Here is a 26,251-nt window from a genome sequence, read left to right as displayed (position 1 = left end):
GCTACCGTAGGAAGCTCGAGGTAAAGAGCCTCAGCCGCCCTACGCAACACCACTGCGTATGACGCTCCCTTCTCCGTAGCCATGGTAGGAGGAGACAACATGCCAAGGTCAGGTGAAGTGTCAAGATCACTGGCATCCCCCAGTTCCTCTCTCCAGTCCTGGTCAGAAACTTGGTGATCCGTTAAAGGTTCCCCTGACCCCTCCCAGTCCTCCTCCTCATCGTCTAGCTGTCACTCAAGTTGAAAAGAGGCACCAAGAGTAAACAGGAACACAAAAACCCACCCGGCCCCGGGTCCATCCGGCTCCCTGTCCATGTCGAGATGGAGGCCGGGGTCGACGCAGGCCGGGGGGCCGACCGCGAAGTGGTGCCGGTGGAGGTGTAACGAGGTCAACCGGCGCCGATCCGGATCCAGGCCTGGATCCAACGGGGGCCTGCGGCGCTGGGGCCGGAGCCGCCAGCAGCGAAGACCTAGGCCCCCCCCAACATAATCCGCGGGGCCAAAGGCGCGCCGGCGGGGTTGCTCCACCCAATGGTGGCATACAATGCCTCGTAGAACATACGAAGCTGAGCGGGAGTCGCTCTGGGTCCCGGAACAGGAGGGAAACTCAGTCGACTCCTCGGGCTCCGCGCGCGGAAGTGGACCACCCGCGGGCCTCATCGAATCGGCAGACCGACAAGGAGAAGTCGGAGAGTGACGATACTTCTACGACGACTTCTTATGCTTCGACTTACCCGACCCAGAGTGCGAAGACTTAGAATATTTGGAACCGGAATGGTGATGGCTCAGTGACTGGTTCCTCGACCTCCCTCTCGACCGGGACCTTGAACGGCGTGGAGCCGACTGCCGGTGCTCAAGCAGCTTTCAGGACCGCTCCCGCAAAGCCTTCAGCGCCATCGACCGGCAGTCGGAGCACGACTTGGGGTGGTGGTCGCGCTCCACGCAAAAAAGATCCGTCACGGATATCATGCGATGATAGGAACCACAGGTCTTGAAACTGGGCATCCCTCATGCACCTTCGGAGTCGAAGACTCGAAAAAGAAGTCGACAAAAGTCCAGAAAAAGTTAGTCAAAAAATGACTGCGGTACCACTCTTCCCGGATCTGCGCTGGCTGGCGCGGAAAAAGAAAGAACTGACGTCAGTGCGCGAGGGCGGCGCTAAGTAGCTGTCGCGACGTCATCCCCGCGCCGATGCCGACAACTGACGCGGAGCCGACCGGCGCCACCTTCCGACGCGCAGAGGTACTGCTGAAGAAAAAAACTTTCCGTATCCAGTCTGACGCCTGGGGGTAATTCTGAGGTAAGGAATCTATAACTAACGTGTTTCTTGCAGATATGAATCATAAAAGGTGATTTAAACAGAGTGGGTTGATCACAAACACAAATGGCCCCACTGATAACCCTTAACAGTGCTCACTGTAAGGCTGGGCCAGGTCAATGACAAAACCAAGAATACCGCAGCAGAAAGTTTGGCCTGCAGAGGGTTGGTATGACAAGCTACATCAGGAAACAAATTCTTCCCACTGTAAACTAACTTTTTGAAGAGCATCGGACTGCAATAAGACAAGACTCCATTTCATTGCTACCCTCAGCCTCCATGTATGGCGGTGAAGGTTGCCTGGACAAATACTGGACTCTCCCCAGTTGTTCAGGCAGGAAGTTCTCCCAAAGTGATCAATGAGCAAATGGTCATGCTACTGAGGTCAGAGTATCATACTCTCCTAGTCGAGTATGCGGCTATTAAGATGACTTTGGAATTTCTAATGTGTAGATGAGACCCATGACTCATCGCAATCAGAAGGAATTTCCCATTGATTTTTATGGAGGAAACTCGGATGGGCAAAAAGATCTAACCCAACATGCCCCAGTGATCAAGGATGCACTTTACCAACGCACGATGGAGAGGTCACTTGCGATCTCTTTGGCATTTAGAGATCATGCGAGATGGCTGTCAACCAAAAAGAATCTCGGCTGGTCTTTACACCTCCCGAGATGTAGCACCTCATGGCACAGGATGCACGGCCTCATGCCCCCCTGACTGTTGCAGTACCACATAGCAGTCATGTCAGTGATAACCTATACCAGCCTTCCCTTGATGGATGGCAGGTAGACTCAGTTGAGACTAGAAATTCTAGACATCTCAAAGTCATACTTACTGAGACCCGGGATTTTGCCCAAATCAACAGTATCATATCCTGAATGTCCCAGATTCGCTGCAGTGGTGAAAAGCCCTTGAACACTACTAATGCAGAGGAACCACAATGAAGGGAATCCTCCATTTGCGGCCCATGGTCGAATTTGAGCTCTTTGATGAAAAATCACAAAGTTGTCAGGATTTCATGCATCGTCCGGAGAAGGCCTACAACTCACTGTTGCAAGCCTAACCTAAGCAGCCAATCTAGGGACAAGAGCATGTGTTCCCAATCTCTAGAGCTAGCCTGGCTGATGAGGGATGTTACCCAGAAACCGGTCCTAGGATTCTTGTTTCTGGTCTAGGGAAGAGCAAGCTTGACAGTTCCGACTGGACTGTTTCCACGAGGCACAGGGTCAAGACTGATTGGCATATGGATGGGTCTGAACTGGGGTGGCGAAGTGAGCTAAAGAATAATGATGGATTCAACCTAAATCTGTGACTGGGGGTGAGTGTCTCAAAAGTTGCATAGCTCCGTCCATCATCTCTTTGGGTTTCCTTAGCCCGCAAAGACCGCCATCATTTGAACACCTGAGAGGCCAAAGCTGAAGAGGAGCACCGCAAATTGGATGGTTCTAACTCTACAGTTTAGCGCAGATAATGCCTGTTAAGTTGATGTACACCATTCAGTCTGCTGGGTCCAGAGGAAAAAGAATCTGAGACTCAATGAGGATACTGAATTTGGCTTCTATGGAATGTATTCAGTGGATGGAGATCTGGTAAAGGCCTGAGAACAGGCTGTCGGTACCCCTTGCCAGCAGAGGGTTGCCTTCTTGCAGCAAGATTATAGATTGATATTCAGGTGTGGGGGAAGATGGAGCAGGGAGGAAATTAATGGCAGGGTGTGGCCACTTTGAATGGCTTGTAAGATATATCAGTCAAGTGTGATGGACCTCAAGCTGGGGAGGAAATGCTATGTCCTGTCCTCTACCGGCTGGGTATGTGTCAGTCAGGGAAATCTAAAGCAGTTTGAAAGCAGCTGCATCCTGGGAGGTGGTGCTGGAATATTGCGGACCATACTCATGCAAACAGACTCCGATAGCACAGCGTCCTCTACCCCAAAATACTGTGATCTGATGCTGTAGCACAGGATTGGAGGGCTAGCGTTGTCTATAAGCTAGCTCCCTGGAATAGTACCTCAACTTTCTATGAAGTTGGTAAAATTGGATGCCTGGAGACGGAAGTCCTAAAGATTGTACCCGGGTGTGAATTTCCTTAAACTGTTCTAGCGCCGAATCAGGTTTCGCTTCAAACACCCTGGACCTATCATCCATTAGGGAAACTTACACAGCTTCTGAAAACACAGTGCCCTCTAAGCACAACACTAGTGCCAATAGCTTTTCCTATGAACTCTATGATGATCCAGCCAGTATGTAGGGCTGCAGTCAGGCATCTGAATTGAATCTCAGGCCAGCATTGGTGGAATCTACATCGGAGCAGGCACAGAAGGACCCAACGTGAACCGTGGTGCCAGAGTGGAAGTCTAAACCAGCATCATACTGGCGCTGGTACGGTTCCTAACAGATCAGTCAGTCAGGGTTAAAACTTCCAGAATAAGTCTAAATAGAGGCCCCTGTGCATCTCTGGGGCCTGAAGGCACACCATAGAGGTCAGAAGCACTAGGAAAAGTTGAAAGCCTATATCTGCTGTGGGGCTGACAGCCCATAAAATTCGGGGCACACTAGGACCAGTTGCAGATCATGTTAGATTCAGGTTAGATCATAGGGGTAAGGCCCTTAGCTTGATTTCACCAGAATTCAAGTGGCAAGATGAGGTTGAGTTCAGCTTGACTTATCCACACTTATGGCACGTCTTTGACTTGCTGGAAGACTTCAACCAGAAACTGGACAGGAACGGCCTCACGGGACTGCAAGTGGCCCCATTACGAGGAGCAGGACTTGTATTTTGATGATGACACCATCTTATGTTTGGGAGACTATGATATTTGGCTCTCGTTCCTGGATCGGCATTGAGATTGAGCAGACGTACTCAATGCCCCCCCCCCCCCCTCTTCGTCCTGATTTAATCCCAACGGGGTCAGTGTTCGAAAATTAAAATCTGTTTGGACTCCTTCTATCTCAATATCTTTTCTCGGTCACCGCCCCCTGCATTCAATTCAAGTTGTCCACTGCATAAAATGTCAGCTTCTTCCAATTGCTACCACATTCTTTTTCCATATGCTTAGCAATGGCGTTACTTCGGTCTACGTTAGTAGTTGCTCGGACGTGTTCAAGAATAAGCTTTTTTTTAAACTCACAGATGGTCCTGCCCACATATTTTAATGAGCACGGGCATTCCACTATGCAAATTACAAACTGGCTCTTACATGTTATTAGTTGATTTATTTTCCACATTTTCTTATTGCCCATTTTAATTTCTTTTGTGTTTTTTGCAATTTTCCAAACTTTGAAGTTCGTGCATTTAGCAAAGCCCGTTGTCATTAGCCATTTTTTGGTCGTGTATTTACAAAGTGACTGTGGACTAGTTGGTCCTTTAAGTTGTTTGATCTTCTGTATGTCAATTTGGAAGCATCTCCCACTATCCTTGCCACTGCCGGGTCCAATTGTAATATATTCCAATTTTTGCCTAGTATCATGTGGATTTGTTTATTTTCTGTGGAGAATGTCGTAATAAGACGAATTTTCTGGTTACTTTCCTCTTGTTTCTCCTGTTCATTCTTAGTTTTAATCAATTCTATTCTTGCGAATTTCAGTTTTTTTATGGCAGGCATGTATCACTTTTGTTTTTTATTTATGCCTCCTGAATCTTGCACACATAGCCTGGCTATTTCTCTGCCACTCTGATTCTTCGGAACACATTCTCAGAATCCTCAGGAATTCTCAGAATGGAATACTGTTAATTGTACTTAATTGATGGAACCTCTCAGCATAGAGTATGGCATTTGTAGCTGTGCTTTTACGATGTAATGTAGAGTGGACTTGATTTTCATGAATATAGATCTCCGTATCCAAAAAGATGGTTCGCTCTTCACTTATATTGTAAGTAAATTTAAATAGTAAGAACAAATCATCAATATATCTAAGCCAAATTTATACGTTGGTGTTAAAGATTTTTTCGAATTTCCTGAGTAAGACCAGCTCCTCCCGCCAGCCCATGTGAAGACACGCATAGCTGGGGGAGAAGATGGCCCCCATGGCTACACCACGGAGCTGTTGCTATAGTGTGCTCTGAAATTGAAAGATGTTATCTAGACAAAAATCTATCACGTCCAAGAGCATTTTACTGTGCTGTTCTTCTATCTTCTATGTCTTTTTCTGAGATAGTGTTGTGCAGCTCTCAGCCCATCTTTATCATTGATGCTAGTATAGAGCGCAGTGATGTCCATGGTGATCAGTAAATAGTCGGTTTGCCAGGAAAAGTTGTGAATTTTGGTTAGGAAATCTCCTGTGTCTCTTAAGTATGATGGTAATTGTTGAACAAAATCCTGGAGAAAGTGGTCAACATACTGGGAGGTTGTTTCCATTAGTCCATTCATAGCGGATATTATTAAGCGGTCTGGAGATTCAGTGGATTTTTCTGGAGTTTGGGGATAAAGTAGATTACAGGAGTTGTGGGTGTATCATTTTTTAGGAATTTATATTCCTCCTTTGAAATTAGTCCCATACCTTTACAAGACAATAATTTGCTGTAATAGGTGTTATATGTAGCTTTTAAAGAGGCTGGATAACTCCTTCGACAGCATTGTCTATCGGCAAATTGTTCCATGGCTTCTTTTATGTAGTCTTCTTTCGCCCAAATGACCAAATTGCCACCTTTATCCGCATTTCGTATAATGATATCTTTGTTGTTTTTGAGTTTGGCCCTTAATTGATGATATTCTATTTCATGTTTATTCTTTTTCGTCCTTTTTGTATTTCGGATTTTTTGGTTAAATTTTTTGAGCCCCAATGTGATATGTTCATGAAATGCATCTATTGCGTCCTTAGGCATGACAGGAACGAACGTAGATTTAGCTTAGAACATCTTTGCGTGAGTTTTAGGTATGGATGTTACTGCTGTAACAGATATTTGGCCATTTCCTTGTATTATGTTCTCCTCAGCCAATTCCTGTAGGTCGTTTAAGAGTGACATATTTTGAGTTGTTAGATCATATGGAGATAGGATTTGTCCAAATTTCATATCTCCCTCTTTCTGTTGTACCGGATTGGTTCTTTCTTTGAGAAGGTAATATTTTTTAAGCTTAAGTTTTCTGATGCCTTTAAAAACGTCCATTCTAGTTGCAGCGTAATCAAACGTGCTCTCTGGACAGAAGGAGATTCCCAGAGAGAGTAGCTGTAGTTCTGCCCTATTCAGGTCTATCTGGGCTAGATTTGTAACCATGATGTTATTGGTTTCTGAAAACTTGATGTTAGACTTTATCTGCGATTCCATCGGCGTGTTTGATATATTTTGGTCTGTTTTCCTTCGCTTGGCATGCCTCCTTTTGCGGCGTTTGAGGGTGTTGCTTTTCCTTGGGCATTTTGCTGCCGCCGCTGTCGTAATGTTTGTTTTCTCTCCTCCACTAAAAAATTCAGCTCTTCTTCCAATGAGATGTGTGCTGGGACTTGTGTGCCTCCCCGGTTTCTAGTTTTCGTTTCGGATTCACTTTCAATTTATGAACTCAATTATGAAGTTGAGGAGTCTGTTTTTTTGCCTCCATTGCTTCCCAGTTGCGGTTTGGAAAGACCACTATATTTTGATATTTTCATGGAATCATATTTTTTTGCAGATGTGAATATTCTTCCACATTCGTAGTCAGCCTTGTCTCTGTGGTATTTGTATGTTTTCCATTCTCTTAACTTTTCCTCCTCCTTTTTAAGAAGTTTCATCATTTCCTCTTTGAGCTTGATTTCCTCCTCACTACGTCCCATCTCACTTATCTCTTCGTTAAGGGCTTCTATTTGTTCTTGTAATTTGAGTCTGTCAGATTCTGCATACTTCACAAGTACAGTTACTAGCTTTCTTGAGAACTAAGTTAGTCTCAGCCCATTCTTTCATCATTCTCGGATCTGGTGTCTCATAGCTTGGGGCTATAAGAATTCTGAGACCTCTTGGAATTCTTCCAACATCGAGGTATCGTTGGAGGGACTTCCCCTTCCATCACTTACTTTGTTCATTCTTCATCAGTTTTTCTAATGTTTTATATTTATCCCTTAAGCTGGTGTTCCGTGCTCCTACTGGTGCATTCTGGACTATTGAGTCCAAACTTGGTGTATGCGTGTCATTAAACATCTCTGCTGCTGCTGCCTGGCGGTCTCTCAGGGCGTCGGCCGACATGGTTAAGGAGTTATTGTAATGTCTTGATTAGTGCTCGTACCGGGTTTGGCGTTTGTAATCAATCCGTCAGAAACCCCTCCGAGATCACTTTGCACACCTACCTTAGTTCCGTTGTCAGTTTCGTCTTGCGTCCTCCGACTCGAGTCCGTCCCGACGTAGAGCCCGTAGTTCTTTGCGTTCGTGCTGCTGGGGGGCAGGACACCGTAAATCCTCCTGGATTGTGAGCGTTGTGTCAGTTTCCAGACTGTGTCTTCTTTGTGAGCTGCCTGCCCGAATCGAGAGGGGGTTCGCATTCAACCGGAGGAAACAAGAGCGGTTTTGAATATCTCGAGAACTCCATTTGCCACAGCCGTTGGCACTTCAGTCCTTGAAGAATGGAGCGCGGAAAACAAATGAGGTGCAAAAAGATGTTTTTATTAACCCATCAGCATGTCGGCCATTACGCGTTAGCTTCGTAAAGCCTTGATCACATGACACGCGGCATAGTGAGCTGATCTGTTTTATACCATTTTTTTCCTCATATGTGATTAAAGTGAGACTGCATATACAAACATAACCTTCCGTGATGGTCATATATAGATGTAAACATCGGTTTTACCTTTACAACACATTGACATTTGGTTGTTGATGGTCCTAATACACAAATTCGCCGTTAAATCTTTGTATAAATACCATGTTGTTTAGACTCTATGGCAATATAGTGCAAAATATGCATATTGACAGGACTGTTAAGAAATAGTACAGTATCTAATCAGGTCGGAATAAATTAATTAAATAAAATATTTTGATACAGGATATATATATATATATATATATCTCTCTCTCTCTCTCTCAAGGGAACAGGTTCTATATTCATCCAATGGCCAACAGAACAAGGATAAGATCAAGAGACTTTTTAGAGTATAATCCAGCTATAAAGAAATTTTTTATAAAATAACTGCCATATTTTACATAAAGAAAATCTACTAAAAGATGTGGTGGATCAAAATCCAAGAATAACGTCTAAAAAAACAAATCTCTTGGACACATTTTAACAAGGAGCCATTTAGAACCGGCCAGGGAAAGTAACTGGTTGACGAAAAGTACCAAGGGCTTTATGACATGGATCGTGCAGAGCATGTCAGTATGGAATAAACCAGACATTGTTTCCAACATTGGATGGACAACAAAAAATAATACAAGGAAGAATAACATGCGCAACAGTATTCGTGGTCTATGCTTTGAAGTGTAATTGCAATAAGTGTTATGTGGGAAGTACTGTTAACAAACTGAAACTATGAATCAGGAACCGGGAGAGAGTTATCTCATGGCTAATCACTTCGAAAGAGAACATGATCGTTCCCTGGCAGGTTTTGGTGTCTTTAAAATAATAAGATCTGAAGAATTCGGGGACAAAGGCACAAATGATTGAATGTATCATGGAAAATGGAGGTTAGATTGAGACACAAGAGAAATCAAGGAAGCCCACTAGTTGTCAACTGGGCATGACAATATTAGAAGGGCATTGGATCAGTTTTTGAGGAGCCACTGCTCCCTGGCAGCTCAGCTACTCTAGCATCTCTAAAGAATCATCCATGGAGACAAGTTCAGACTGATTCTCCAGCAGAAGACGGTATTTTGGGGATTTGTCGTCTACTACGTGGCAGCTACACTGAGTCTTCCCTGTTATCCAGGGGTTACTGAGGCAGACATGATTAGGGATACGATTTTATTGCCCGATTTAACAAGAAGAAAGATTATGGGTTTTCTTTCGTCTTCCCAGGCGACTACTCAAGGCCTCTTGCCCAAGAAAGGGTTTCACACATAGAGCACTAAGAAAGGAGGCCAGGCCAGCTATTATGTGTTGAGTGGATCACATGGTGACCTGAAATAAGAGTATCTTTGCAGGAAGAACTCGGTTTGATCATAAAGTTTGATGACAGTCACCTTGCCTTAGGGGCCACATGTGGAATTGTATCAATGGGAGGGAAGAAGTCAGAAGACTTATCTTCAACTAAGTTAGCTGGAGCTCTTGGTAGGCTCCTTTGCAGTAAAGGGCCAAGGACAGGTTCACATGATGCATACTCTTGAAGATTGATAATATGCTGCAGTAATGTTATAAATCATCTGGAGGAAAGGTGTTTTGAACTCAGTACAGAGCATCAGCAGAGTTGGCCAGGTATTTCTGACACTTTCGCTATACAATCGCATTTTTGTGACAGCAGATTATCAACTACGAAACCATCATTTGGTGGCAGACTGGCAATCCGGACAGACTCTGGGCACAAGCAAATGTAAGTTGGACCCCAGGGATCATCAGGAGGCGGGAGGCAGGTGGGGTGCATTCTCAAAAGGCCCAGTCACATAAAAACCAATATTTCAGATCACAATGTATTTCAGCTATTACCTGAACACAGGAGTAGCAGCAATGGATGCATTCTTGAAGAGCAGATGCAGTAGATTTATGTCATTTAATCCTCTCCATTATCAGAAGGGTGACAACTCAAGGACAGAAAGCAGACATTTTATAGACCACATCAACATGAATGTCCCAAGAATGGTCTGAAGTTCTTGGATGGTTGCAGCTGATGGCACGGAGGACCACCGATGTTGGGAAATCGCAAATCTTTCAATCCAGGCTACATCTCTTTTACAGAAAGCATGGGCAGAGGGCACAATTTAAAGGTACATATCAGACTGCGGACACTGGTCACATTTTATGGAACAGGTCTTGTATCATTTGATGGCAGAAACTGCCTACAATGAGAATTTTCTTTGGGAGCTGGCAAGATCAACAATTTCAGATTGGCTATTTTGGGCAGTCATGCTCCTGTGAATAATGTTAAGCTCATGGAGCATCTTCTTGTTTCTAGGCTGATAAGGGGAATTTGTATGTTAACCTAAATACTCTACATTAGGAGATCTCAACAAAGTATTGAATCTATTTCTATTATGTTTCAGAATTCCAACAAGATAAATTAGCTTTAGGTCCCAAAAGGGACTCATTTGCTGTTTGTTAACAGAATGATAGAGGAAACAATCCACGCTGTCGTAAGCAACCACCTCTCTTTGCACCGCACTCCACTTATAAATAGCATATTTCACTAACTAATTCCTTTTTCTTTGTCGGAATATTGCCTCAGTACTCAAAGTAGAATATCTGAACACCTTTTTCTTTCGTTGAGGAATGATCTAGAGAATTAAAAGGTAAGCAAAGAGAGTCTGATTCATTAAGAAATCAGAGTTAGCTTTTTCGGCCGGAGATGATTTATCTTTAAATTCAGGACCAGCTATAAGTCTTTACCCCATTAATATCTCAGAGCCTTTGTTGCACTCCACTGAAGTGTTCACTTCATGGGAAAAAACTAGGTCAACATTTATACAAACATCTGAAATAACTGTTGTTAAAAAAACAACAAATAAAAGAACTAAACAGTAATGAATTCTCACCAAGCTTTACAACGATACGTTTTATATAGGTAATCGGTACAAAGAGTCTGAATCTCAACAACCTCTACCTAATATAATGGTACTAGGAAGGCTACAGGAGTGTCAGACGACCTCTAATAGACCTGAGTACACCTGATGTACACATTGAAGGTCTCCCATACTGTGGAAAAACTGCTAATTGAACCTATATTATCTGTAAAAAAAAATCTGATGAGTTGCCATAGTTCTGCCTTAAAGGCAGAGTCTATCAGTGGATATGGGGGGAATCGCCATGTAAAGGCTGAGGGTAGGCAGTGATGTAGTTGTAACTCTAACACTGGTGAGTGGTCAGAGTAGGTGCAAGGTAACGCTTCACATTTAGTTACCCTTGGAACCAGACTTTTAGAGATTAGCCAGTGATCTATTTGTGTGTATGTGTTATGCACTGTTGAGAAATGGGTGTATCTCCCTTCCGCGTTTGAACAGTACCTACATGCATCTAACAATTGCAGCAGCCGATAAGTTACGGAGTGGGCCTTTTGATCTATCTAGTGCCGGATTCAGAACACAATTAAAATCTCCTCCTCACATCTGAGGGAAGTCACTGTTCTGATGCAAACAGTCAGTTTGGTTGCTCTCTTGTTCTCCTGAGGCGGAAAGCCGGGAGTGTGTTTTTTAACCTGTTTTAATTTGATTTTAACATTGGACTGTCACATTATTTACTTGCTGCACTTCCTACCTCCTTGCTCTCCCTCTTGGCACTTGAACTCTTCGTTGGAAGGCGCTGCAGCAGAGGTCAGCGCTGCCGCCATTCCGTCGTCGAGTGAGGCCACGCCCCTTTTTCGAAGCCACACCCCCCTACTGACGTTATCTGCAGCTATAAAACATGTGCTTCCATCGGAAGCGCAGCGGACGAGCGCAGCGGGAGCGCCGTTTGCGCGCCGAAGTCGCGCCTAAGTCCAGCCCGTCTGCGCCCGTCCGCGCCGGACCCGCGCCCAACGCCGTAACCCCTGCTCCACTTGCCCCAAAAATTCGTTGGTCCTCTGATCAACTTCTTCACCTCCGTCCTGATATCTGTGCCCCCTTTACTTGCTGTAACATTGCTAGCCTAGATACTACTGTTTATTCCTGCCCTCACTGTAACTTTTCTCTCCCCATAGTACCTAGACCTCGGCGTCTACCCTCTAAAATCAATGATCAGCCATCCACCATCTTAAAGGCCGCATTAGTCAATTGCAGATCTCTCCCAGCCCATGCTCATGACATATGGCTATCTCTTGAAACCCACAATTGGGACCTATTGTTTCTTACTGAAACTTGGTTAAAAGACTCCTCCAAACCGGACATCACTCTTGCTACTCCCCCTGGTTATCATTTCATTGGCATTAATCGAGACAACTCTAAGACCGGAGGAGGTCTTGCGATCATTGCTAAATCCCATCTCAAATTAAACCTCACGAAAATTCCCAACCTTGGCATCATCGAAGCCGCTCACTTTTCAATTATGGACCCTGCTTGTTCCATCTGTGCAGGCATACTGGTCTATAATCCCCCGGCCGTCACCTCTTCCTCCCTTATCACTCTGATTCACTCCATCGCCGATTTTTCTCTCAAACACTCCCATTTTACTGTTTTAGGAGATTTTAATATTCATATTGATAATCCCTCCTGCACACTAGCCTCCTCTCTGTTAGAAACCTTACAAGGACTCACCTTGCCTCAACTAGTGACAGGTCCTACTCATATAGCAGGCCATACCCTTGACCTCATTTTTTCCAATCTTCCTTCCCTCTCCACTCTCCCCCCCACTCCTTTGACATGGACCGATCATTATCTTATCCCTTTTTCTTTCACAGCCCCCTCCCCTCCTCCCCCTATCCCCCTTAATCGAGTTAAAGGTCGTAAATGGACCAAAGTTACATGTAACTCCCTGGAAGCTCATCTACATTTTCATTTTAACCAGCTAAATGACCTCAATTTAGAAACATTGAGATTCAATTCGGCCCTCTCGGATGCACTTGACTCGGTTTCCCCTCTGGTCCCCGTCACTTCCTCCAGATCCCGTCCCTCTGCCCCTTGGTTCTCCCCTCTGTTGCGTGAGGAAAAGAGCAAGTGTAAGCAGTTGGAACGTAAATGGAGATTGAACTATGATCCTGTAGCCAAATTGGCCTACAAATCTGCCCTGAGTAAGTTCCACAAACTAACACGCTCGTCCATGAGAGCTTACTTTTCTAATTTGATTCAACAGGCGCAGAATTCCTCCAAAACTCTTTTTTCCATAGTGAATGACTTCGTATATCCTCCTGCTTTGAAATCCCTCTTTACTCCCACTCAAGATCTCTGCAATGGATTGTCTGATTTTTTTCAAGAGAAGATAGTTAAACTCTCCTCCTCCTTTGCAGCAATGGCTCTGGATTTCCCTGATGATTGCCCTGGCCTCCCCTCTTGTTCTTTCAACTCTTTTAGCGAGCTAACTCCTGATCTCGCGTTAGCTTTATTACGCAACGTTAAGTCTGGTTCCCCCCTGGACCCAGTTCCTGCCAAAATCATGGGTAATCTCGCCCCTATCCTTGTGAACCCGTTTCTTTCCATCTGGAATGCCTCTTTGTCGCAAGGTCTATTCCCCTCAGTTTGGAAACAGGCCAGGCTGGTCCCCATACTGAAAAAACCTGGTGCAGACCCTCTGCTTTTTAGCAACTATCGACCTATTTCTCTCCTGCCTAAACCTGCCAAGATACTGGAGAAGGTGGTACAGAAACAAGTGGCACTGTACTTAGAGTCAAATCAGCTGCTACACGACTCTCAGTCCGGTTTTAGATCCGGCTATAGCACCGAGACTGCGCTGCTTGAAGTCTCTGAAATTATCAGGGAATCAGTGGATAGGGGCGAGGAGGCCATGTTGGTCCTCCTCGACCTATCCGCTGCTTTTGATACTGTCTCCCACAAAATACTTACCTCCCGCCTACAGCAGCTAGGGGTCGGTGGGACAGTGCTGGCCTGGATTATTTCTTTCCTGTCTAGCCGTTCCCAAAGGGTTACGATGCACCCTTTTGAATCCGAAGACAAACCCCTCCTGTGTGGAGTGCCCCAGGGCTCTGCCTTGAGCCCTCTACTGTTTAATGCTTATGTGGCTCCTCTGGCCAAGGTAGTTGAATCCTGGGGCGTCAGGGTGGTCTCCTACGCTGACGATACTCAGCTTATCTTTTCCTTTCGAGACCATTCTGACTCCCTCTTCTCCAACTTTAGAAACTGCCTTGGTAACATATGCTCCTGGATGTCAGCCAATCACCTTGCCCTTAACACCAACAAAACCGAGGTTCTCTTTTTCAGTAAAAAATCCCCCCCCCCTGCAACCCTCTGGTGGCCTACCATTCTGAATCCCCCACCCTCTCCCGTGAAGGCAGCTCGTAACCTGGGCTTCATTTTTGACAACTCTTTGTCCGGAAATGCCCAAGTTAACAAAGTGGTAGGGGCCTGTTTCTCTAAACTTCGCATGATCAGAAAAATCTTCCCCTTCCTCCCTCTATCCTCACGCAAAACCGTAGTCCAGGCCCTTATCATCACCCATCTAGACTATGCTAATAGTCTATATGCAGGTGCCCCGCACTATCTTATTGACCGCCTGCAAATAGTCCAAAATGCGGCAGCCCGGCTCATCGGTAACATCCCCGCCCGTACTTCAGTCAGAGCCTACCGAGAAGAACTTCATTGGCTTCCCATTTCACGACGCATAGACTTTAAAATTCTGATCCTGACATTTCGGGCTATCCATGGTACTGGCCCACTTTATCTGAAAAAGCGTCTCAAGATCTCTGTTTCAGCCAGACATCTCAGATCCAATAACCTTCGTCTTCTGTTGGTTCCTAGATTCAGGCTTTCTCGGACTGGCGGCAGATCTTTCACCGTCACTGCCGCCAAGCTCTGGAATAGCCTCCCCCTTGACCTCAGGTTCTGCGAATCTGAGCCAGCCTTTCGCCGCAAACTCAAGACCTGGCTGTTCACTAGGCGGTAGGACTTGGAACTGTCAACTCCTCACCGTTTCCCATTTTCTCTGTGAGATATGATCCTGGTTACTCCTCATGGGGACAGTTATGTAATCTTAGCGCCGGGACACCTCCTTTGGAGGTAGCTGTGCGCTTTATAAGCTCCATAAATAAATAAATAAATAAATTGAGTGAGTGGTAGGACTGCGGGTCATCGTAATTAAGGCCATAGAGCCCAACTAGCAGCAGAGTCAAATCTTACTTATGGCAGTGTGCCACCACAAATCTGCCCGCCGGATCGACCCTTGCTTCTTATAATTTTACTGAGGATTTGCGGTCTATCAAGATTAGGACACCCCGTGCATGTGAGGTAAACCCTGCTGGGCTGAATTGGCCTTGTAATCTACGTGGTGTCAGTGCCTCACTATTGGGGGCTAAGTGTGTCGGATGGCTACTTCATGACGCTTGAAATAAGCTACTATTTTTCATATTTTCCTATAATCATTAAGCCCTCTGACATTCCAAGTGAGGAATCTAATCTGTGGGCCAAAGCCTTGGTTGGTTGTTCCTTCTCTTGTATCCAAGTATTTATTATTGGTGTTTGCACTCAGTAGTCATGAGTAGTCAGACAATCTACATACGTATTTTGAGTGTTTGATTCTAATCTAACATTAACAGTCCCATTACAAGTCCCAACCATGCTATACATTCCTCAGCTTTGCACAGCAGTAATATAGCCCTCCCCCCTTGACTGCAGTATACCCCTCAAAAACATACAAAAGTAAATGAACTACAAGTAGTGGTGCACACATGGGGGTGGATGTCGCCTGACCTTCTCCTCCGCCCCAGCTCCAACCTTTTTTGTAAGACGTTATCATCGATGGGTCTTCCATATGTCTTTTAGGTGTGGCTTCCCGACAGCAGCTCTCAGTCCCAAGACCCTCTCCCTAATGTTTAAAGTATTCATGCCAGTTCTCTTCAGTAAACATACCAAAGTACAGGCTAGTGGCAGTTCTAGCAACCTTACCAGTATCTTGTGGTCGAGGGGAGGTAGAAGGGCAATCTCTTCCTCCTTCCATGACATGTCTTTATTATGATGGTGCTTCTGCCAAAAGGGGTTATAGCACTGGTCAGCCATTCAGACTCCGAGATATAATGGTCGTTCATTAGCATTCCTATCGGCGGCAGGAACTACAGCGGCTTGGCATGATCTTGACAGCACTGTATTTCTCATTGCTCCTCATTATCAAGCAAATCTGCTTCTCCATCAGGAGTATTTTTAAGGTGACTCTCCTTTTCGCTTATTCTTCCTCTCTTTTTGATGAACTGAAGAACTGTCTTGGGATCAGGAAAGATGTGCGTCTTCCCTTCCGCTGTAACACGCAGTTTAGCAGGTTACATCATGTTGTATTGTATGTTGAGCTCACGCAATATCCTCCTAGCTGGCAAAAATTGGCGTCGGGCTTCCTGGACCTGTAGCTTGAAGTCCGGGTAGATGGACATTTCCATGCCCTCGAAACGCAGCTCCCGTAGCACCACATCCTGATCCCCGTAATTTAGCAATTTTGTGACTATTGGACGGGGGTTCACACTGGGGCCGGTGTCGGCGCCAACAAGCGATGAGCACGTTCTACCACAAATATATCTGAAAATGTGTCTCTGCCCATCATACTCATGAGTATGCGTTCTACAAATTGCTCCACGTTTCCTGTATTGGTAGATTCTGCGATTCCTATTATGCGCAGCTTGCTGCCCCTAGAGTGCACTTCCAATCTTCAATTGGAGGGTTTGGTGTAGTCCATCCAATCTTTGCTCCTGGCTGAATCTTCATTGATTACGTCCTGCACATCCAAGACTCTTTTTTTCAAGTGTCCAGTCTCTGTGTGCGTTTGTCTAGTCTCTCTGACATTCTGTCCATACGGAATGAGAGGGCATCTATTTTCCCATCAATTTTTGTTAGGCTACATTGCATAGCTGCTAATATTTGCTTTGTGTCTGCATCCGCCATAGGCTCACTCGCTTACGGGCTTGAGTCAGTGGCAGCTGTGGCCGCATCTCTGGATATGGTGGCTCTTCGCAGCTCGAACTGCAGCTTTGTCTGTTTTACCCATGTTGATAATGTATTGTGGGAGGGACTCAGTGGTGCTCCCACTGAGGTGCAGCAAATCTGCTCTGAAGAAATACCTGTGCTGTCAACACGAGCTGTGTAGTCTTCGTTATTCTCTACTTTCTGGCGGTGCTGGTCAATTGTCGGTTTTGCAGGGTCTCACCATGCCATGCATGACCTCTACTGCATGACCTTGGTCCTTTCTACTTATATTTGGCTGGCACGTATCTAGGGTCAGCGCATCTGGTTATTTTTTGTCTGCAAGTCTGTCTACTAACAAGAGTCTTGTCACTTTAGCTTAGGCTAGTTTAGGCTACCATTGCACTTAGCGTGCTGATTATGTGTGTAGAAGCGTCCTCCCTCAGCCACGCCACATCACCCCACAGCGCTAAGATACTAGTTGGTTTTGCGAGGACCTGTCTCACCTCAATGTAGGTGTTTGTGTTGCGCAGGGGTTGTTTTGATGCGCCTTTGTCTTTTCTCTCCTCTGTGCCCTTCTGTTGTGCAATGGTGAGTGCGCAGTTCCACTTTGGGGCTTGCGTTATATTTGTCTTTGATCCCTGGACCAGAGTAGGCATACCCGGTCCACCAGGACTACAGCAGTTCTGCTTGCCCGCGATTTTCTGGCTCTTCCTTTGCAAAGAGCGATACTGTTTTAAATAGTTCTTAGATCATTTTTACAGTTTTAAATTGTTGGAACCGCATTGTGGGGAAATAGAATTTTTGCTCGTGGTGCAGTCTAGTTGTTGAACTGGGGCCGATAAAAGGGGACGCCGTTCGACCCTACGACGGAGCAGTTAGTCGCTTCTCTGCTCGTGTCCTCGATTTAAAAATTGCTTTTGCACTGTATATTGCGGCGATAATGTTTTAAATTATTCTTAGACAATTTTAACTGTTTTAAATTGATGGAACCGGATTGTGGGGAAATCGAATTTGAATTCTGGGATTCGATACCTGATTTTAGACCAGACACTCCATGGCTGCCATTTTTGCTCGGGGTGCGGTCTAGTTGTTGAACTGGGGGCGATAAAAGGGGACGCTGCGTGTGTGCGCGCCGAAGGCGTGCCGAATGCGCACCTAAGGCAAGCCCGTCTGCACCCGTCGGCGTCCGGCACCGGAAATGCTGCCGGTTGCCCACCAGTTAATGCTTGCCCTTACAATCATCGACTAAAGTTCAGCAGAGAAAATCTATTAACGATGGGCAAGTGTGTCAGCTGCCGCTCCCACTTTACCCTTTCAGTAGACACAAATTGTCTCTCCTGCAAACACTGTAACTGGGACGCCCATTCCCCTCCCAACGCTGGCCGTGCAACAAGAGGAGGAGACTCCGCTGTGCGCGCTCTCTCTTCTCTGAATGCTATGATAGGGGATAATCTGAAGACAGGTCTTCTTAATACGAGATCCATAAAAAAAACACGAGTTTCAGCTCTTCGACCTCCTCATTGATATTAAGCCAGATATTACGTTGATCACAGAGACCTGGCTCAATGAGGGCTCCAACCCGACCATCGCTAATGCGATCCCTCAGGGGTATCTGATAATAAGGAAGGGTATACCAGGCGGTAGGGGTGGGAGCATGGCCATTATACACAAGAACTCTCTCTCCTGCCTACCACTACCTATTGCAGAGTTAGAAGGGGCTGAGGGCCTTGGTTTCCTTTTGACTGTCAGCTCACCAGTCGATTGCCGGTGTGGTAATCTACTGACCACCGGGGCCGGCAGGCCGGTTTTTTGAGTCTCTTGGCCATGCCATCTCCCCTATTGTGGCCAAATACTAGGGGATTTTAAAATACACATGGACCAATTGGCTGACCCAGAGTTCGTGAAGCTGTGCGAATTCCTAAGCATCCTCAGTCTGACTCCCTATGTCCTGCCGTATTCTGGACCAGATTTTTTCAACGACCAGGATTGAAATAGACACACCCCTTCCCATTATCATTTACTGCTCACCTTCAGAGTTTGCAAGGCACCAGGAAGGCCTCAATCTTACTGTAAGCCGCGGGCCAGCAGCTTTAGGCCTTTTGACCAACTTACGCCGGAGGCTTTAGCCACTATACTTAGTCAGCATCCCATTCCCTTTAGTTGCATTTTAGAGGGCGATGTACTCTCATTTGAAGGCTGGCTCCAGGAGTGTTCTATGCAAATAGCCCCGCTCAAAACTCGAGTAGCTAAATCTTATAGAGCTTCAGCCCTATGGTTCACAGAGGCGCTAAGAAAAAGCAAAAGCGTGTGTAAATACCTGGAGAGACTATGGAGGAAGAACTTTGACCCCATGAATAAAATTACATATAAATTGGCTCTGAAAGCCCACTACGCCAAAGTCCGTGAGGGAAAAAAATCTTTTTTGGCTTCAAAAATTGAACAAGCTGGGAACAGCAGCAGGGAATTGTTCAAGATTGTAAAGGACTTTTCCTCCCCCAATGCAATCAATAGCCCCTTCACCCCTACTTATTAATGGACGAACCATATTGCGCAATATTTTCATAATAAAATTAAAACCATCCAGGATTCGTTTGGGGATTTGCCTCAAGCAAGCAATGGCAACATAGGTTTGCACCTCCTGGCCTTTTCCAACTTCGATGGGACCCTCTTGGAATTCTCCTCTATTCCGCTGGCCATATCTTTTAAAATAATGAAAGCTTTGAAATTCGGTTCTCCCTCGAACCCTTGTATTGGCATCTATCGCCGAGGTGATCAATCCAGCTGTTAACCTGAACCTTTCCTTGTCCTAGGGATTGATGCCGGATAGTTGGAAACATGGAAAAATTCTCACGCTCCTAAAAAATCCTCAGCAGAACCTTCTGTAGACAGCAATTATAGACCAATATCATTGTTGCCTTTCTTCTCCAAGGCTTTGGAGAATTATGTGAATGCTGTTGTCACTGATTTCGTAGAGGCAACCCACATACTACATCCGAGCCAGTCACGGTTTAGAGCCAACTTTAGTACGGAGGCAGCCTTATTGGAAGTCTCAGATACTATTAAAACTACTCTTGAGAGGAGGAAACGCAGTATTGATATTACTGGACCTTTCGGCGGCTTTCAATACTGTGTCCCATGATTTACTTCTGCACAGACTTCAGGCCTGTGGCATCGGTGGTTCTCTTCCTTTTTGGAAAGCTGCAAGCTAACAGTATGGTTCCAAGCCCCCCCCCCCTCTTTCTGCCCTTATCCCCCGATGAAAGTAGGAGTGCCACAGGGCTCTGTTCTCTGTTTTGAGCCCAACTTTGTTTAACATATATATGCCTCCCCTTGCACTCTTGGCAGAGAAATACGGGGCAAAAGTAATATCCTACGCAGACGACACGCAGCTGTTTACTTGCGAGAAGGATGATGCGCTGAGAGGAAGTGAAACAAACACTTGCGTGGCAAAGGGGTTCACCTGGTTTAGGCAAAATCAACTGCTATGTAATTCAGAAAAGTCTGAAATTATTTTTTTCGGCCATAGTCCAGGCAATGAATGGCGCCAATGGTGGCCCCAGAATATGTGCCCCCAGCAAGCCCAGTCACCACCGTAAAAAACCTTGGCGTGAAAATGGACGCTGACTTGTCCATGAAGTCCCAGGTTCAAACAGTGGCCCGCACATGCTTGGGCTACTGAAAATGCTGAGGAACTTCCTCCCCTTACTTCCAGTGTCGCATAGGAAAACAGTGGTCCAAGTCCTGATTACGTCATGGTTGGACTATGTCAACGTTTTGTACCTAGGCCTCCCTGATTACTTACTAGGCTGCCTGTAGGTGGTACAAAACGCAGCGGCAAGTGCCATACTCATGGTTGGCCCTAGGACACATATGACGCCTCATTTGAAGTCCCTGCACTGGCTCCTTACATTAGGAATAGAATTCAGCCCTATGCCCCATTCAGAACCTTGCGGTCTTCGACCCTGCGGTTGTCGATCGTGCCAAAGTTTATTCGTTCGCGTATGGGGGGACGCTCCTTCCAGGTAGCAGCCTCAAAGCTATGGAATAGCCTGCCACCGTCCCTGAGACAGGTGCAGGATCTCCTCAGTTTCAGGAGAAATTTAAAAACTTGGCTCTTCCAACATTAGATGAGGCCTACCTGCTGTTGTGTGCACTGTTCTGTCAAGGGGTTCTGCTAGCGCCGGGACACACTCAGGAGTATCCGTGTGCTCAACAAATACCCAGTAACATAACATAACAATATCTATATGGGACAGCCCAGTCGTCTTCGCCGTGGATTCCTGCTATCTCCTCTCACGCGGCTCAACAGCGTACCATTGAGCCACCAGGCACCTCTTCTGCAGCTTCTTTCAGCCGATTTCTCTCATTGCTCTCTGCCTCAGCACTGCCCAGGTCCTCTCATCTGCACTACAGCCTCGGACTCCCTTACTTCGCTCTCAGAGCATGGCGCTTGGATGTTCCGGGGCGTACCTTCTGGACTACAGGCGCGCTCTCCACCCTGCCGGCCTGGGTCTCCCTTCACTGCAACCACCATCAGGCCTCACTCTCGATTTCTTTTTGCAGCTGGCGCCTCTTGCCAGTCACCGGGCTCCATGCACAGGCCTTACAATAGCAGCCCCCATGACGGATATCAGCAGGCACTTCGCTGCCTCCCGGGGTAGGTCTCCTGGCAGGGCTTTCGCTGCACGGTTTCAGCCGCGTCAATAGCTTCCTCAACAGGCCACGCTCCGGCACCCTTGAGGCAGGCCTCTCCGTTTCTCCATGCCCAGCATTAGTTTTCGTCCGGCTTTCTATCCCGGAGGCTGCCGCTTTGTACCACAGGATTTTCCCAAGGCACACTCCACCGTTTGTGTTGTCTTATTCAAGGATTCTGCAGGATAATGTAAGTTGGGTCTCTGGAGCTTTGCTACTCTGCGGCCATCTTGGAGTCAGACAAACTCCGCCCCCGGTTGGAATATAGTTCTGCTACCCTAGGTGGTTTGCACAAATCTACAACAGCTCCATTAAGGGCCTCCCTTAACTCAGACATGGCTCATCACAGGAACAAAAAGAAACAACCACATTGCTCCCGACTTAAAATCCCTCAATTTGCTGTCCTAAGAAGCAAAAATTCAGCAGAAAATTGCATGCTCGAACAACATAGTCCTACAGTTCAAAACCCCAGGTTACCTTGCTCAGAAGCTTGACCTATCCAAAGGCTCAAGATCCTCTAGAAGCTGCAGTACCTTACAGCTGAAACCAAAGAAAATCTCTAAAAAGAAAACTTACAATAAAGCCTTCCCTGGCATTGCCCAGAGAATTTGGAACTCCGCCCCGACAGAAACTAAACTGAATCCCTCTACAGCATCCTTTAAGAAAGAAGTGAAAATGCTACTTATGAACAAATTTCGGACTTCAGTCCTATGACTCCTTTTCTCCGAGAATATCAGGTCTCATCTCTCTCCGGACTACTGTTCGCTTGTTATACTACTGTTTTTACCTTTCTGTTTTAACATTGAGGTGACACCGCCCTCATCAGGTGAGCAGTCATATCCTGTACTGTTGCTCGAATGGTTTTATATGTCTGCTCTTTGAACATTTGTAAAGCGCTCTGATAACCATGAGGGTCCTGTTTTGAGATATATATATATCTCCAAATAAATAAACTAAAATATTTTTAACATTAGTAAAGAACGGCATGAGTGAGAACATTTTTCTTCCAAGATTCCCATCATCTTTAAATCATTCTTCACTATTAGACTTCTTTTCCATAAGTATCATGTTTCTGCAACATTACATTGACAAAATGCTCCATCCTCTAACCCATGGGAAACCTTCAGCTCATTACCTGACAGGATTGTTGTTAAGCGAAACTCGCAATGATTCCAAACAGAGAAGTAGTTCACCACCACGCAGGCCAGACCTCAGCTCTTGAATGTACATTAGTGCAGACTTGGAGCTCTCCTTTTGGCTCATTCCCTTTAAACAGAAAAAAAGAGTACTTTATTAGTAAGAACTTGTTAAAGGTCTAATTTCTTCCGCGATAAAAGCCAGATTATAGTAAAGGGACAATGATGCATTTTATACTGATCCAAATTACTCAGACAAATAAATGGATGCATTTTAAATTTAGTTTAGGAATATTTTGTTTGGGCAACTAATCGTATAAGTTGTCAGAGTTCTTTACAATAGTATTAAAAAACAATAATTTATAACAGAACTACTTGCTTTCACAAAGCAAGCTGAATGTTCAGGTTTTGCTTATCTCATGGGAAGAATGCACAGATTAAACAACTGGTGGTAGTGAAGCTCTGCAGTGTGGTTTGGACTTTGATTATCTTAATGCTTTTAACACAGGACTTGCAACCATTGCCAACTGTCAGGTGTACCTTTCAGACAAACTGCATATTCAACAAGCAATGGTAAAGCCAATCTGTATCGTCTGATAACTATTGGCTTTGGCAAAGGTTTTTAGCGATGCTGCACCACTCAAACAAGGAGAGAAAAGAGGTGACACCATCGCATATCCTCCAACAAAGATCACATATCACAAAAAGATGCAATATTCATTCCCAGGATGCCTAATTTAACCCAAACTCAATTCTAAAAGTACTGATTGTGTGTTCCTTATTGGGCTCTCCCACAAAGGCTAATGTGTCTAGAAATGCCAGTTACATTTGACGAGGAAGCCATATTTTTGGCATGCCTCATTCTTGGCCGCCTTATCTCACCCTGGTAAGATGGTCCTACCAGGTCAGATTCAAACCCAATAAGATGGCGTTCATCATATAATAAACGCTGGCTAACCAAGGGATCCAGAAGGAGTAAAAAAAAAGTGCCTTGGGGAAAACCCAAAAGATATCCTTTTTATTAGTGGGTACCCCAGGCACACAAAACAAATCATATACAGATTAGGGTGGATGTTTCTATGGGTTTTAATGGCTCATGCATCCTTATTATGCTGACTTATTTCTGCCCACTCTCGTGCCGTTACAGGTCAGGGGCAAACTTCAGGGCAAAAGAGGATCCCTATGTCATATTCCAATTACAAAAGACCCAGTGCACAATTGTTGTAAAGATAATTTATGCCTTGATAAGAGCCATATAAGAAAAAGGGTTCCTAAAATAAAATGATAAAAGAACATAGCCATTGTTCATTGATACATGAGCAACAGTAAACCTGGCATGAAGGTGTTCTTTAAACATGTTTTGTGGGTATTACAAAGGATACAAAACATGTTCTTTATCTCACTTGCAGATATGTCTTTTGAGACTGACAAAACATTCCTGATCAGTTTTGACAGAGTCCCTATATACCAGTATGACACAGGAATAACCCCGATACATGTCTTACTCTCAAACAGTTTTCGGGACTACATGATACACGATTTTGTAATGGTCTGTGCACACATGTCCCTCACTCACAACATATTTTGAGTAATAAGGGGAGTTTTTTCTTTCTGCATGTACACAGAGCATCAATGGGCAGTACCTTCGCCCCAGAGCTAGTGTGCCTGATTGTACATTCATTTGCCCAGTCCCATCCATTCAGAACTTCTGAGTGCTGCGCTTTTAGCCTTCCTCACAATAGGACTTCCTGATTCCAGGTGTCTAGTCGAGGAGGCCAGGATACCTTCTATCTCCTAGTGATGGTTCTTTTGGCTAGTAATTGTGCAAGGTCAGCAGATTTCGTAGCCACTTTGTGGTTCTTGGGTCAAGCATACTTGCCAAGCAGGCCCTCCCTCTACGCTCCTAAATATATGTTTTCCCTGTCACACTTTCTTTTTTTATCTATTATAGTGTTCCAATATGTATGGAGCTTGTGGCAGCTCCAGAGCACGTGTTGGAAATTAGTGGTTTCATGTCGGCATCTAGGATAAAGACCCAGTACCGCAGGGGTTACTCTCCCTACTTTACTTAGGGTAAGATACACCCTTTGTAACATATTGAATTGGATAGATCAATCTAGCATTCCAGAAAACATCCTTCGTGTACTCAAGTGCTTTCTGCCACACCTTACTGCTGAATAAGCGGCCCACCACACTTTCCCAGTTATTGAGAAGGCACTGCTCAGCACACAAAAAGGACTCAATGCTGGGAGCAGAGACCTCCTAAAGCCTACCCTGATTTATTATTTATCTCCTAGTTGGAACTCTTATTAATAGAGTGCGAAGCACTAAGAGAAACCTAGAAACAGTGACTCGGTCCCAAAGGGCTTTTACGGAACCAGCTAATAATAATGATAACACCTTTCATGATTGTTGCACTTGGAGGGCAATGAGCAAGTGTGGGCTCATCCTTGGAGTTTGACCAAATCCTAACAAGCCTTAAGAATAACCGATATTAGTTGTTTAGTACATCATCGTCAAGAAAACTAGGCACAACGCCAAAGTTAATGAAATTAAGGTGGGGCAGGATTTAGCTGGGGTATGATCAGCAAACAAGCAACAGATAATTATTTAGGTAAGCATTGGGGTTGAGGAGCCATCAAAGTATAGTAATGACTTTATTAGGGCTGACAGTAGGTCTAAGTATCACAAGATTCTTTGTGGTAGTACGTCTGCATGCACAGGTCAAAGAATTAGCACCCATGGAACAGGATCGGACAATTCATTGGGGGTGGGGGTGAAGCACCCAAAACCTAGTCCTTATCACTTTAAATAGATCTTCAGTTGCCTCCAATGAAGTTAAATGCAACCTGTGTTACCAATGCCTTATCGAGTAGTGAAAGTATTTCTGAGAGGTGTCTGTGAAATTAGGACATGCCTAAGGCACACGCTGCTTTCAATGGACAGCTGGGTCCCACACATGAGAACGAATATGCTACTTACCAGTATGCATCTGTTCTTGGCATGTAGGGCTGCTGACATTCATATCTGTGCATAGAACGCCGCCTAGTGTTGGGTCCGGATGATTGCATATTGTTGTCCTGGAAGAGTCTTCGAAGTATCACAAGATAGGTGGCTCCTCCCCTGGACTACAGTGCGCATGGGCATCCCCTCCATCCTCAGATTGTTTTTTGCCATTGTGGCATAAATGGAGTGTAATATAGTGAATGATGACCATGCTAACTAGTAATTACTGAATGCTACAGCTGCTACAGGCGCCGGGGAGGAGGGTGGGCGATATGAATGTCAGCAGCCCTACATGCCAAGAACAGATGCATACTGGTAAGTAGCATATTCGGTTCGAGGCATGTGGGCTGCTGAATTCATATCTGTGCATAGATTATATAGCAGTCCCTCCATTTAGCGGCGGCTGTCCGTGCCAGCTGCAGCAGTCTGAAAAAGAGTTTTGAGAACAGCCTGTCCTACAGCTGCCTGCTGTCTTGAGTGTACATCTACACAGTAGTGTTTTGTAAATGTATGTATAGTGGACCATGTGG

General features: G+C 45.3%; 1 protein-coding gene across 1 annotated transcript in view; it reads right to left on the bottom strand.

The window, feature by feature from the left end:
- Window positions 1-26,251, bottom strand: part of DIAPH1 (diaphanous related formin 1) — an 867,093-nt gene that overhangs the window by 637,413 nt on the left and 203,429 nt on the right. The window contains exon 5 of the mRNA XM_085617784.1: window positions 22,715-22,845. Within this exon, the coding sequence (XP_085473910.1) occupies window positions 22,715-22,845 (131 nt within the window). The remainder of the gene's footprint in view (window positions 1-22,714; window positions 22,846-26,251) is intronic.

The sequence above is a fragment of the Triturus cristatus genome, chromosome 7, assembly GCF_964204655.1.
Source record: "Triturus cristatus chromosome 7, aTriCri1.1, whole genome shotgun sequence".
Lineage (NCBI taxonomy): Eukaryota > Metazoa > Chordata > Amphibia > Caudata > Salamandridae > Triturus > Triturus cristatus.
This window is presented reverse-complemented; position numbering and strand designations above follow the sequence as displayed.